The 14,194-nt window shown below is 42.0% G+C and overlaps 2 protein-coding genes and 1 non-coding gene across 19 annotated transcripts in view; 1 reads left to right on the top strand and 2 right to left on the bottom strand.

The window, feature by feature from the left end:
- BPTF (bromodomain PHD finger transcription factor) overlaps nucleotides 1-2,010 on the top strand; it is a 57,234-nt gene extending 55,224 nt beyond the window's left edge. For 13 of the 14 annotated variants that reach the window (XM_049811589.1, XM_049811590.1, XM_049811592.1 and 10 more), the window contains one exon: nucleotides 1,105-2,010. In XM_049811589.1, the coding sequence (XP_049667546.1) occupies nucleotides 1,105-1,141 (37 nt within the window). In that variant the 3' untranslated portion in view covers nucleotides 1,142-2,010. Of the gene's footprint in view, nucleotides 1-350 lie in introns of all 14 variants that reach the window. The other variant, XM_049811588.1, reaches the window with a different exon arrangement.
- A 673-nt stretch (nucleotides 2,011-2,683) lies between these two features.
- Nucleotides 2,684-13,911, bottom strand: C10H17orf58 (chromosome 10 C17orf58 homolog). 4 transcript variants are annotated; one of them, XM_049811663.1, is made up of 5 exons: nucleotides 13,804-13,911; nucleotides 8,925-9,551; nucleotides 8,723-8,803; nucleotides 6,916-7,107; nucleotides 2,684-6,322 (listed from the first exon to the last, which is right to left on the bottom strand). In XM_049811663.1, exons 2-5 carry the CDS (start codon nucleotides 9,127-9,129, stop codon nucleotides 6,135-6,137), a joined length of 666 nt encoding a protein of 221 aa, XP_049667620.1. In that variant the 5' UTR covers nucleotides 9,130-9,551; nucleotides 13,804-13,911; the 3' UTR covers nucleotides 2,684-6,134. The 4 variants fall into 4 exon arrangements, with proteins under 4 accessions (XP_049667620.1, XP_049667617.1, XP_049667618.1 ...); XM_049811660.1 differs by lacking the exon at nucleotides 13,804-13,911 and adding an exon at nucleotides 11,461-11,697; XM_049811661.1 differs by lacking the exon at nucleotides 13,804-13,911 and adding an exon at nucleotides 11,461-11,697 and having other exon boundaries at nucleotides 6,916-7,104.
- On the bottom strand, nucleotides 13,862-13,934 carry TRNAR-CCG (transfer RNA arginine (anticodon CCG)). Its single transcript has one exon. It is a non-coding gene; the product is annotated as a tRNA-Arg (tRNA).
- Between the last annotated feature and the right edge of the window lie 260 nt (nucleotides 13,935-14,194).

The following is a 14,194-nucleotide window of genomic DNA, read 5'->3' as shown; positions in this document are numbered from 1 at the left end:
CACTGTAACAGACTGCTAGCCTAAGATATTAATGCAGAATTATAACCATTTGTAATTAACTAAATGGAAAGCTTCACTTTATATCCATTGTTGTGGAAGCTGTCTAATTTTCTGTACACGAATGGAGGATTGATAAGACGAGATGAGAGCAAACAAATTAGTCCAGCATTTTTCTTTCCAATTTAGTACTGTGTTAATGATTTTTATCAGGTAGTTTTTAACTCATGTTTCTGTCATCTTGCTTTAGCTGGTTATCCAGCATTCACTGTGCTTACACAATAATTTCATTGCTGCATCTTATTTGTTGTTGTTTTTCATTTATACCATCCATGTTCTTTCTTTTCTTGCAGATTGTGATATCTTTAGTCTGAACTTTTTAACTGGAATCAGACCTGGATGTTGGGGTCACTTTCTTTTATTGTACAATTCGATGACATTAAACTGCCCTAAAAATCCAGATCATTTGTCTAAAAAGTAAATGTTGTTGGGTTTTTGTTACCAGCAGTCATACTGGTAAACATAACTGTATTAACAAAAAAAAATTGTCCAATTCCACAAATACTGTATTGAGAAAAATGAAATATTCATCTTGGAAACCATGTATTTTATTGTTTTATTTTCAGTCACTAATAAAACTGTGAACGTCAAAGAGGAGTTTTGCTGAACTCTGATTAGCAAAAATGTGATTTTTAACATGCCTGTTCAGTTTTTTCTATTAAGTTAATCCAAAGACTTCTTGAATAAATTTAAGCAAAGTATACCTTATTATAAATATTCAAAATTTAAAAATGTCTGTTTTGCTTTCCTTTTGATGGACTACTATTATGTAAATATGAGAGCAAAACTGATTTCAGGCATTTTGGAATGTTCCAGTGACACACTGCATTTTACAAGTACTGAAATATTTGTATACTGTAGGAGAAAATGTGCTTAAAATTCAGAGAGAATTCTTTTAAGTGGTCTTTTTTCTGAGAGGGAAAAAATAAATGGAAGCAACATGGTGGTAATTCCCTCACTGTGATTTACCCTTGGCAACACCTTGCAGCAACTGTGTTCTCCAAAATGAAGGGTGCTTAATTCTTCACTTTCTTCTGTATTCTGCAGGTCCCATAACAACAAACTGCAGTCTACAGCTTCTTAGAGTTCAGCGTGTTAACCTAACACACGAGCAAGAATCTGGTTGTCTGAAAATTTTTAATTAAGAAGCCAGATGTTTTTAGTCAGGTTATCCTGACAAGACTTGATGTAAACTGCGTTTTTATTGGTCACAACAGTCAAATTATATTCTTGGCTTATTTTGTCCAAAGGACAAAGAAATAAAAATCAGCAGCACCACTTTCTTGTCAAGATCAAATTGTTGTACTATTGTGGCAGAAGCAGGAAAACTTTGTTTTGTTGAAGGAGAGAGAGAAAGAGAGCAAGAAAAAAGATACAGTAAATGGGGTCACGTTTAACTCCATGGAAATGCCACGTCTGTTCTTCAGTGAAGAAGCTGGTTTAAAGTCCACACAGAAAACTTTGACTGTATTTATTTATTGTTGCAAAAAAGACGCTTTTTTATTGCTGCCCTCATTTGTCAGCTAATTATTTTTTCTTATAAAATCCAGCCCCGGTTACATGTAATCCATTCTGTATCTTAACATGATTCCTGTAGGTAAAAGTACAAGAAGACCTCTAGATGTCTTTTCTTTCTATGAAAGGAGCTGCTATGTACACATGTGCACACACACAGAACTGGGAATCAACAATGAGTTTATCATTCATGGTAGATAAAAACAATTAAGCTTGCATAAAAGTTGGGCTAAGTGGTCATGGACTACAGACTCTGTTGCCTTGAATATAACAGTACAATTTGTCATTTACTCTGCACCAGACTGAAATGAGTAAAATCTATTTGAAGGTATCTTGTTTGTAAACATTTGTCAGATTCTAATTTTTTTCTTTTGTATTAAAATTCAAAATATGGATGTATATGAAACAAAATAAATGGAGATAATTGTTCTCCCCACAGATGTAGGTGTCTTTGAGTGTGCGCTAATATGTTTGTAACACTCTGGGGATCTGTTCAGAACAATAGATTTTTCAGGTAATAGGGGAGGGAAGTGGCCAGGGAGATCTGACTTCGTTTTGCTCCAAAGGTAGTGTTTACTACGTTTCATCCTTAAGCAGCTGTTATCCCTTTATAAAATTTCTACAGTGGTGCCAAAATTACTGTAACAGATAACGTGGTAGGAAGTATTTTGTGAAATGTCACCGCCCACTGCTGAATTAAGTGATGTTTTGCCAAGTACTCTAGGAATGTAAAGTACCGCGTGTAATGATATCTTTGAAAGGCATTCTGCACTGCTTCATTGTTTCCTGTGTGAGGAGTGCTACTACGAGGGATAAATCGAAGTCACAAGAAGATGCGAATTGCAGATGACAGTGCTGTTTCTTTCCGATCTATCACTTTCACATTGCGTATATAAATGACTTGCTCATATTACCTGTCTGTAGTTAATCAGCCATGGTTTGTATGCGGCTCTTCAACCATTTGACTAGCTTTTGCACTAATTCACAGTTAACTTCTGTTCTACAGTGATCCGGGGTTTACCCGATTGATGGATAAGCTCCTTTTGGGTTTAACCTCACACCTTGCTATGCAAGAACCTCTTCTGTTATTTTTCTTAAAAAGATGTTGCTACTGACCACACTTTCTTACACTTACAGGCTCAGGTGTACAGGTTCTTCTGGGGTAATTTTATCTAATAAAAACCCGTGGTTTTTTGTACATACAACTGTTGTCATTTAACCTATATGTGAAAATTAAAAATAATTGTTCAATGTGAAAACAATAATCCATTTATGCTTCTTAAAATTAAAGAAGAGTAGTTGCGTTTAGGTTATGTTGTCCTTTGACGTTTAAAAAAAAAAATGCTGCATATTGTATGCATTGTGTTTTTAATGCAACAAGGAAAAAAAATCTCAACTTTTAACAGCATTTGAACATATTCTGCATCTCATCAAAACTTCACAGTATTTCTGTACTATTTATTCATATATAAATATATATGACATGATTTAAAACTTTCCTACCTGTAGGCAATAGATTGCTATGTTTTTAACAAATTGTGGCAAACTGAAGAGTACTTTTTTGTACCTTATAGGACACATCATCCTAGACAAATAAAGTAACGTGTTTGACATTGATTTGGTGGTGTTTCTAATGAAACATTTGATAACGTTATCATATATAGGTCTTGGCATTACCAGATTATATACAACTGCCAGTTAATCAGGTTGATTAGGGAAATAATCTATACCTACAATTTGATTGCGCTGAGAGCGGTTTTTAGTGTTTTCAATTGCCATTGAGGTACTTTTCTCCATTTATTAGTGGTGATCTTTTATATTTAAATGGTGTTACTGCGAACACATCACTCATAATTAATACCCACCTTCCTTAAAAGCATGTGAAGTTCGTAAGACTTGTGATCTCTGTTCAGTCATCCTCCTCTTTGTGTTTTTATAAATTATTGCAATGTTTGTTTCAAAGTGATCATATATTGTAACACAGATTTTGATAATGTGCGCTGTACCAGCTCGATTTTCTTTTTGTCTCCTCAAACAAATTTGAAGTAATTATCCTTGGCCTAGATTTAGTTCCTGCAAAAGTTAGTGGGGATTTAAAGTAGAATAAAAACTTGGGCTTACCTAAAAGCCTCGCGTAAACCCCTGGAGAGACAGGAAGACAACAGTATTCCTGTACACCTGGATTTCTGTGTATTGGCTGCAGAATTTTCATGCTTATCCTGCTGGGGAAAGAATGATTTACTGTAATGTATCAAAATGACTGTGGCAGCTATTCCATGTAAGTGCCATCTTCTTTTCAGTGTGCTTAATGCTGTGAGGTTTTTGTAATAGTGAGTGCAAGACTGTGGAAATCCACTTGATCTAGGAATATTATTTTTTTCATCAGTACATTAGTTAGCATGTGATAACACTGGTAAAAAGTAAGAACGCTCATTAGGCTCCTGCTCCAGCTGTATTTCAGTTAAGCTGTGAAATACAGTGGCTTGTTGCTCAGCTGTTGTGATAACATTTTAAGGAGCGACCTCCCAAGCAAGAAAGAAGAGGTAGGAGGACTTTGTAATGCAAAAAGAGAACACAGAATAAATGGCTCTTCAGGCTTGCTTCTAGAGTAATAGCTGTATCAGAGAGTGGTGCAGATGTTGTCTGTCAGTTATTGGCATTTTACTCGGGCTTTGGATATCATTAGCACTGGTACACTATCATTTATCTCTTCCGAGAGACAATCAAAATGAGATATAGCTGTGGATGTTATTTTTGTACCCACACTTTGCCTGTCTTGGATTACGATAACGTCTTGGGGGCAGGGAAGGGCGCTTCATTGCTGTTCTGGGCAAATGGATGACCGTAGGATTTGCTGGTTAGTCCCTGGCCTTCAGTTGAAAATAGAAACAAAGAAACTTGAGATCCACATGCAACCCTTCCTCCTTCCTTCTCCTGTCCCTCCCAGTACACTCCAGTGCTTTGATTCACTGCCAGGAACAGTCATTCTGCCAAATCAAAAGCCCCCTCAAAGTCTCTCAGGAAAATTCCATCTATACGTGCTGCGCTCCATGCAAAATCTTTCACGTAACAAGTGAGACAGTATATTCTTTTAGATAGGCACAAGCTACAAATACATTTCTGTCCATTAGTAACAGCCTTTTGGGTCCCAAAATATATGATGTTTGCTCTTGGTATTTGGCTTCTTTTCTCTGTATCAAAAAATACTCCATACAGCGTGACATATCACCCATCCGCTACTCCATAGCTTTTCAGTGACACTAAATCCAGCTGCAGACATGTATGACGGGTAGAATTGTGTTAGAACTGCCTTTGCTTCAAAACAGAAAATGTTTATAGAAGCCACTGCTTCTTGTTTGACGTCACATCATATATATCACTGTATATAGATTTATTTTTTTTTAAGCTAGCTGGCACTCTCCCTTTTTTTTTTTTAATATAAATATAGATCTTAAAATCGCCAGTTGACTTGTCAAACAGGGAAATGCCTTTGTTTAATATCATTACATAAGCTTTTTGGATCTTCCAGAACGCAGGAGACAGTGAACCCAGAACCCCATGAACATTTTACTAGTTTCTTTTAAAGACTTACAATTTGTGAATACTGACTCTTGGAATAGCAAATATTAGGATCCCCTTTGCAGCAGTTTTCATAGCTTCTTGCATCCCACCACATTAAAGTTACTGAAAAATTGTATCTTTGATTCAAAAAGTAACTTTACTGATGTGCAAGTACAAACTTGGTAATATTTCTCCTGGGAAAATGACATTTAGTACACAGTTCTAGGACTGAACTTTTAAGGGACAGACAGGCATACAAAATGTGCATCCAATTGCGTGCTCATTTTGCATTCCTTGGCATGCACTTGCGCCGTTATTCGTAAGCCTGATTGGGCATTTGTGTTGTGCAGTTACTTGATTTGCTTTCAGTTGGTGTATTCAAATACTCAATTACGTAGCTATTTTGTATGCTTCATGTGAAAATCCAGCTCTGTTTGAAGACGGATGTAATTTTTAAAAGTCATATGGACATGTTTGAGGACACCAAAACAATACAAATGCTATGTAGTTTTGTTGGTTTCTTTTGAATAAAATGCATGTAATACTTTAGGTAGAATTGTGTGAAAACACAGTGGACATCCTCTATAGATAAAGCTATGGTATCATCTAACATTCATTCAAGGTTAAGGGTTTGAAAGTGCAGTTACTTCTTGTGGACCTAGAACAACATCTGCAGAATTTTACTTTACAATTACTACAGGTTATTAGGTGTACATTACAACAGGGGAGGCAATAATAACCTGTGGCTCTGAAAACAGCTGGAGCAAATTCATGACCATTTAACGTTCCCTAGACTGACTTTTGTGCTAGACTTCACAATATATCTGTACCTCGTCAAGACATTCAGTTAGCATTTGCTAAAGCGCAAAAGCAAGTGTCGTATCGCAACCACTTTCAGAGGTGAGGTGAACTACCGCCCGCTGTTGCTAAACCATAGCCAGGTTTATTCTGGTAGATGAATTCTGCTGCTGTCTGTATCCTAGACGGAGGTTACTGGAGCCTTATCTGCATTTACTGTGAGCTGCTTGCACTGTGCGATCCCTCTTCCTATTGAATCTCTTCACGTAGCTGCTGCTGCTTCTAAGCAAGCCATCCCCCGGCCTCAGGCGCCCTCGCAGGAACTGCAGCAGGTTTGCAGGGATCTGTCGTCTCTTGTGGTAGATCCGACCCATCACAATGTATCTGCTGCCTGCAAAATAAACGAGACTTCTGTGCTGTGAAGAAAGCGTGGATTCATTCGCTATACTCGCTCTACGGGCAACAGATTTGTGAACAGATGGGAAGTTGTACCCTGCAGAAATATATCCTGAATGTGTAGCTTAGTACAGCGGCACCCTGAGCTTCAGTGGGACTTGTGGGTTGTGCTCGCATGGAAATAACAACTTACTGCGTTGTATTGCAATTAGAAGCTTTATGGGGGAAATACTGGTGTTTGATAAACTTGCATTTAGAAGGGAAACTGGACTACTTACAAAGGCATCATCTTAAGCTCCTGTTTTGTGGGTTTTTTTCTCAAACCTGAAACCTCTTGCAATCATTTTGGAACTGGATAAAGTTAAGAAAGGACTATGCTGCTACCTGACTTCTTCACACAGTTGGTTCTCTTCTGAAAATTTGGAGAAACTGGGAGGGAAAAAGCCCTCCAGTTTAACAGTAAATAGGGTGGGTTTTTTCTTTTCAAAATACCACAACAATGCAGGATAAGCCTATTAAACTAGGGCAGACTAAAATTGCACTGCATGCAGGAGGAATAGTGGAATGGATTTAGCTGGAATTATTTACCAAGTTTAAAGTCTGGGCATGGTTTACTGCAGTTTAAAGTATCCAAAACTAGAACGTGAACTCGAAAGAAGAAGCCATCAGGAGTAATGTACAGGCGATTCATCTTGTATAATCCATCGCTGTTTACCAAAAGCGTAATCAAGTGGATTCCATTCCCCACTCTTTCCATGTTATAAACAATTCCATTCACTGCTGTTTTAAGGGAGGGGGGGAAAAAAAAAAGCAAGCATCAGATTACATATTTTGGTGGCAACTCAGGTTATACGTGAAGGCTCTCATTTAAAATGCTGTAAAGTAAGCATCAGCAGAAATTCTTTGGCTCAGTAGTGGGCAGCCTTGGAAGTAGGTTCCTTCAAATAATCATATTTGATGAGGTCATCACCTTAGTTTTTGCTGAGTTACTAACCTTCTTATGCTTTACAGGTCTGAGCTGTTTCTCAGTCAAGTTTATAAGATGTTGCAAAATAAAGTGATGGTTTTAGTACTGTTTTCCATCCCAATATAGAAGAAGTGGACATATTTACCTAACAAAGTAAAATTTTCAAATGTAAACCTTCACAATGAAGTACAAAGCTAACCTGCTAATGAAACACTTCAGCCTTTGAAAGAAAAGGCCCTTGTCCTACCAAGCAGCAATGGCACCAAGTAGGCAGTGTTGTACACTCAATCACTTCATACTGTCCACCCAGTTTCTGGTTTTAACAAGTGCTGAGCTGACTGCAGGAATCGGAAAACAACAAATGCGTTAGGCAGTTAAGGCAAATAAGACTTCTATAACTGGTGTGACACCTGCCTCACTGAGTGAGAACTTTGATTCATTCACTTATTCTTTAATCTGCGCTGTAAACGTGAAGAAACGAAAACCTCTCTGATCACTGCAACGGAACCTTGGCTGATCTGTTGCTCAGACTGTCTTTTTCCTACCCATCTCTTTCAATTTGAGAGATGAATGAGACCGCTATTTGTTACAGGCTGAAATAACAAAGGTCGGGTCACTATAAGGCCTGTGTTTGACAGGAATGCATGACAGTGATAAAAAATAAAGACTATAGCATTTGTAGAAAGCACTTCCTGACTTCTCCATTTAGAGAAACAGATGTCTTGTAACATGTTTATATTCTACAAATGGAAACATCTGTTACCACTAGGCATGTATTTTGCTTATCTCTTAAAATACTGTGAGAAAAAGTTGATATCTATTTTACAATTTCATAAGCGCAAGGCAAGATTTCAGTCAGAAAATGCGTGCTCTTAAACAGTCAGTACAAAAATGCCAGGCTATTTTCTACCATCTTTAGCTACATCAACTTGGACGCAAGGACTAAAGACATTGAGTCCTAAGGAACATCAAGGAGAGTCCTCTACAGAGAGAGGGTCACAGTTTTATTTTTGTTTGGTTCTCCATTTTATTTTCATTTGAAACTTTAGCCCCCCAAATCACAAACTCGCTCTAAATAGTAAGAGGTAAGTAACACAGCTACAATGTTTAATCTTAGAGTATCTAAACCAATTGGTCTTTTTGGTTCCATTGACCAGCAGCAAGAGCGCTCTCTTCTTCCGAGTGAAAAGTAGAGGAAACAAAAAAAGAGCAATATTAGCCCAAGGCAGGGAAAGGGTAATGTAAGACTTGGTACTGTTCGTTGTAGTACATTTATAAACAGCTGCGATGGGTTCTTTTAGTGTACTTGGTAATTACTTAACATACTCAGTGAAACGCTATCTTAAAAGCAGAAGTGAAATGTCAGTAATAGATGAAACAACAGCAGCCTGTGCTTTGTCTCTGTGGTTCATGGAGGACACAACTTACCGAATTCACTCGCACAGTAGGCCTCCACTTCGTCTCTCTCTTTCCTGCACTCGGTCAGACATGCCTTCTCCTTATCAGCATCTAGAACAGGCACATAGACTGAGGGACAGCAATGGGTCCTTTTGGGTATTTCATCCAAATTATGCCACCCAACCTTTGGAAAGCTCAGGGTATCCCTTGCCAGAGCAGCCTATCCCCTTACCTTTCTTCAGCGCACTGAAGTGGAACGGCACGCTGGATGACTGGCGGTTTGTGACCCAGGAGGGTTTGGTGATCTTTTTGAAGGGATCAGTATGTTTATAGGGGATTATCTTGCCTGGTCGGTTGAAGTGATCCAGAGTGTTAGGATCATCTGACTCCACTGCTCTAGAGTCTGGAAAAGGATGAGCGTCCACTAAGGATGTCATCTTTTGATAGGAAGATGCTGCGTGATGGAAGTGAGCTGACACGCTGTTGGCAGCCTCAGCCAGCCGCCTATCCGCATGCTTTCTGTTTGCGTGGTTGAAGTCGAAGGTGGCAGGAGAAGGCCCTTCAGTCGGGGTCTCCAGAGGCAGAGCCCCTCCATACTGCAAAAGACATTTCCTCAGCCCTGTGCTGTTTTCTAGAGAAGGTTTGGTGCGTTTCTTTTTGTCTGACAAGAGGGAGATGATTTCAGGAGGTTTTGGCCGCTGCAGGTCAGTGGGAGGCAGAAGCCAGTGTTCTGTGTGATTCTCTCTGGTGCTGCTGGTGCCCCAGGCTGGCGGTTTGACTTGGCCAGGTGCAGCGTCTGCTGAACTATAAGCATCTTTGCTGAGAGTCTGACTGGGTTTCTCAGCATAGGGCAGGGATCCTACGTACACACAAAAAAGGAGAGAGCGAATTAGCATTTTAATTTTTTTATTCCTTGAATAGGAAGTGCCTGGCAGATTTGCGGCTCTAGTCCGTTATTGAGGCCTTCAACAATAAGACAATGTAACTGATAAGTAGTTCAACAGATGAAATATAGTAGAGCTCCTCATTCTTCTCTACTCAGATATAGAAAGTCCAATACAGAGAACGCAGCTGTGTGAGCAAAACACAGGAGATTTGCATTTCTACTTTATTATTGTTGCAAATTAAAAACATGTATAAACAAACCCTCTTCTCAAAAGCCTGAATCTCTAGGGAGCATCTGAGGAAGCAAGGTTCACATTGCCATTTGGGATGCTTGTTTAAAAGACCATGACAACAGAACTATTTGGTTTTCCCATCCATAGGACGCCTCATTGACAATGTCATCTGGACTCTTCAGTGGCTTTGGGCTTTGAATGCTACTAAAAAGATCTTTATCCACAGTTTTGGGTCTCTGACTTTTACACTAGAGTTGTATAGTAGCAATACCATAGTCTGGTAGCTAGGCTATTGCTGCTGAGTAACAATTATTTCAAGGCTTTTCTTAAGTTGAGAGGACAAGGGTTGAGAAAGACAGGAAGTGTCTGGGAACCTAGTGAAAAATGGAAAGGCTTAATGACATTGTTCACGCAAGCTGGACAGTCACAGAGGCTTCATTTATACCTTCACCTTGATCACTTGGACCTCACAGATTAAAATGACCTTCCGTTTAGCCTGGGGAGAGAGAAATTTTCTTGCAGTTAATTTTCCTTTTACTTTAGTCCTTCACTGCATGCTTTTAGTTAGCCAGCACAGTTTTAAAACAGTTCACCCACACACAGCCGCCGTCTGGGTGTTCACTGTCTGTGGTTAGCATCGTGTAGGAGGCTGATCCTAACTCCTTATGTGAAAAGAGATATTTGACATACACAGATGAACAACGTCCTGGTTTATCTTCTATAACTGACTCAACTGCTGACCTTGCCACTTCTCCCCCTTCGCTCTCACCAGCTGCTGTCATGGGAAAGATTCCCTGATATTTGGGCTGGCCACACATAAAGTCAAAAGAATGTCCATGAAGAAAGGGGTGGAAGAAGTCCAAGCTAAAGAAAGCAATAGGCAAGAGTGTTTTGGAGATGGTTCAATATGAATCTGTGAACTCTGAACAGGTGTTTTGGACTTGGTTTTGTAAGTATACTTTTCTACCAGTTTATCATGCCTTCTCAGTTGTGGATCATAACAAGAAATAGTTCATTTTTCTCTGCTTAATCTGTTCAGGACCCTGAGGTTCATTCCCTATACCAAGATATTCCTGTCTAGCTCTTGCAACTTAAGAAATACAACTACAGCATAATCAGCTCCTGGACTTCTCTTTCCCAATGGAATAGATGTATATCTTATTTCTGTACCATCAATGAGGTACTCAAAAAAAAAAAAAAAATCTGTTTAGGACAGCTTGCTGCAGACATATGTGACAGCACAGAGCATGTTGAAATAAATTAGAATTCTGGAGTTTACAGGTGAGAGGAAGGAGACTAAAAGGTAAAAGTCACATACAAATAAAAAATCTCAGATGCAGAAGCAAGTCAAACTTCAATTGCTGAATGATGGCTAGCAGGATACATGACACCAGCTAGCTGCCTGCTTTTGGCAGGTGCTCTTAATTCTTTCAAATGCTGACAAATCAAATATTGCAATTTACACTCCCATCCCACAAACATGTTGAAATGTTTCTTTCCTGAACCCTTATATGATTACTGCTACCGTTTGCTGAAAAGACTACAGCTGAAGAGGGCTGCTCGGGCAAGAATTTGTAGTAATGTGTTTAGCCTCCCCTGATACCAAAGGCAAATATGCCCCAGCCCCGCTTTGAATGTTAACAGACTTACCGGCCACTGAGCTGGAAGGTGATCTAATGACAAAGCAGAAGAGCCAGAACACTTTGGTTGTCATTTTGAAGTAAAGTTTTTCCAGACTCAAAATGAACTGGAGTCTTTTATGCCCTTCCCCCGATTCATGCTAATGAGAGGCAGCCTTAGGGGAAACAGGAATCACTCACTGGACAACCCACTGGAGCAAGACCAAGCTGCTGCCGTCCCTGCTAGCCTCCCACTACCCCTGCTTAGGAGGAATGCATGGGGACACCCCCCTTCCCCATATACACACAAGTCTATGCTGCCTGCAGTCACCTGTGTTTCCGTGAATAACGTATGGATATACATTTTTAGCAACAGATTTTTATTTTGGGGGAAGGTCTTGCTTCCTATGGCATTTTGTAGAGAAAATCATACAGAACAAACATGGGTTTACTCTATATGGAGAACTACATTATAAAGTGCAATTGATAGATGCTGGAACATGCATCACCTCTGCAATTCAGTGTCTGTAAATGATGTGTGTTACAATGAAACATATTTAGGTATTTCTGGCCACCTCCAGTCATGCAGCTGGTAATCTCCTCTTTTAGTTTAAGGAACCTAAGGAACCCCTTCCAGTGATTCTTTTCAGACTGAAAAATGCAGTAGTTGCTGTCCAGTCCAAGGTAAAGCTCTGCTGACCCCAGATACAGCTTTATTTGTAAATCTGTATTTGCTAACATGAAGAACTCTGCAAATTTTCACGCGCAAAGCCCATCATGAATTAAGTAGGCTTATTTCTATGTTCCCAGTTGAAATGGGTGACCTTATTGCTAGACAAGATTTCCATTGTGGCAGTTTATCTCACTAGCCGCTACTGGATGTGTGAAAGTTAGTGAACTCATTCATGACTTTAAGGTGTGATGAACAACTTAAAAACCCCATAAAAGCACTATATCCCAGCTCCTGAAACCCACCCCCCAACAGAAAATCTACTCCTCAGTACTGCCCTTGTCATGCGGTCCAGCTATTGCCTAGTTCAAACACTGTTTGTTTTGTAGTGCCGTAATTAAGCAGTTTAATAGAATTCTTAAAAGCTCAGGGCTTTATCTCAAGCAGCTACGGGTGAAGATACAGAAAATTAGCCAGAATAGTATGCAAAATAAATGAAATTTTAACACACCTGTTACTCAGTGTGTTACGTTTCTGCTGCAGCATTTATTTATCTTTATTTTTCCTCTGTCATTTTAAACATTTTAATTCCAAAAGTATCCCAAGATAGCTACTACAGAAATAGGAATTTAAACTAAGGATGAGGCGAGCTCATATGTTCCTTTTGTACCTCATCTCCCGCTCAACCAGCGTGCGTACCCGCAGCAAGGGAGAGAAGTCGGGAGCGTGACAGGCTCGCGCTGTCGAGGGGTGTGCTGAGGATGGATGGATGGATGGATGGATGGATGCAGGCGTGAGTGTCCTGCAGACCTTCTGTGCTCCGGGGAGCTTTCTGTTTAAATTAGCTGGTAGCGTAACTCAACCTGTATTAATGTACGACTGTGTCCGCATTAATGAGTTTCTCCAGGCTCTTTACTTGGACAGGATCTTGATTAGAAGGCCAGTCGGAGCGTTTGGAGTATTTCTACCGTTCAAGAAGCTACAGGCATGCCAGCAGCAGCGGAGGGCGGGGGAGGGAAGCTTTCCCGGTCTGAGGAAAACAGGGACCGAGAGCGCAATAGCCACGTCCTAGCCCCAGAGACTGCAGACAGCTGCCCTGGCAGGAGTTACACCTACAGCCTCAGCGTCCCTCGCGTGTTTATTACCACAACGACTCTGGAGGACTCCACGGTGGGAGACCCAGAGACGCGATCCCCCGGCCGGGACACCTGGCGACGGCCCCCCGCTCCCCGGCCAGCCCGCCCTCACGGCCGCCCCGGGATCAGGCCCGCGGCTCCCGGAGGACAACTAACCGCCCGCCCGCCCGCTCCTGTGAGGCAGCCGGGGACACTCACCCGCCACACGGCTGCGTCTGCGGCGGCCAAGGCGACGCCCGCTCCGGCCGCCTCACGCCCTCCTGTCAGAGAGACGGGCCCCGGGGCTGAGGCGCAAGATCCCCGCGGGAAGGAGGGAGACGGAGGCGGCACCGGGCTCGGTGGCGCCTGGGAAGGGCCGTGGTGGCGGCGGGCAGGGCGGGCGCCCCGCTGACAGGGCGGCGGTTGCGGCGGGCCGCGGCTGAGGGAATTTGAGGCCGCGCCTGGGGCTCGTCCCGGCGGCAGAGCGGGTTGCTGGCTCCGTTTCGGCTCTTCCCCGGCGGCTGCGGCGGCGCGGCTAAAAGTGTTTTGGGGTGAGGGGAGCGGTGCGGGTACGGCGATAATAACGTACTGCGCTGCGGGAGATGGCGGGGCAGCCTTCGCGCTGGATCCACAAAACGACTGCGGTACGACCCAGATGGGACTCGAACCCACAATCCCCAGCTCCGGAGGCTGATGCCTTATCCATTAGGCCACTGGGTCACCCAGCAAAAGCTGCGAGCGCCGCGCAGTAAGAGCCCCGCCCGGCCGGCGCTGGCTCCGCCCCTAAGCGAGCTTGCACGTTCTCCCTGCTCGTGACCAGCAGGCCCCGCCCTCTCGTTCCTTGCCCCTCCCCTCCGGGGCTCCGCCCCCCCGCCCCACCCTCCTTGCCCACCATCGGGCCTGGCGCTGTCCTCCCCGACGGGCCTCGAGGCCCCGCCCTCCAACGTCACGCGAACCAGGGCTGCCCCTGCCTTCAGGGG

This window comes from Accipiter gentilis, chromosome 10, assembly GCF_929443795.1.
Source record: "Accipiter gentilis chromosome 10, bAccGen1.1, whole genome shotgun sequence".
Lineage (NCBI taxonomy): Eukaryota > Metazoa > Chordata > Aves > Accipitriformes > Accipitridae > Astur > Astur gentilis.
The sequence above is the reverse complement of the archived record's forward strand: the minus strand, read 5'-3'. Positions and strand labels throughout refer to the sequence as shown.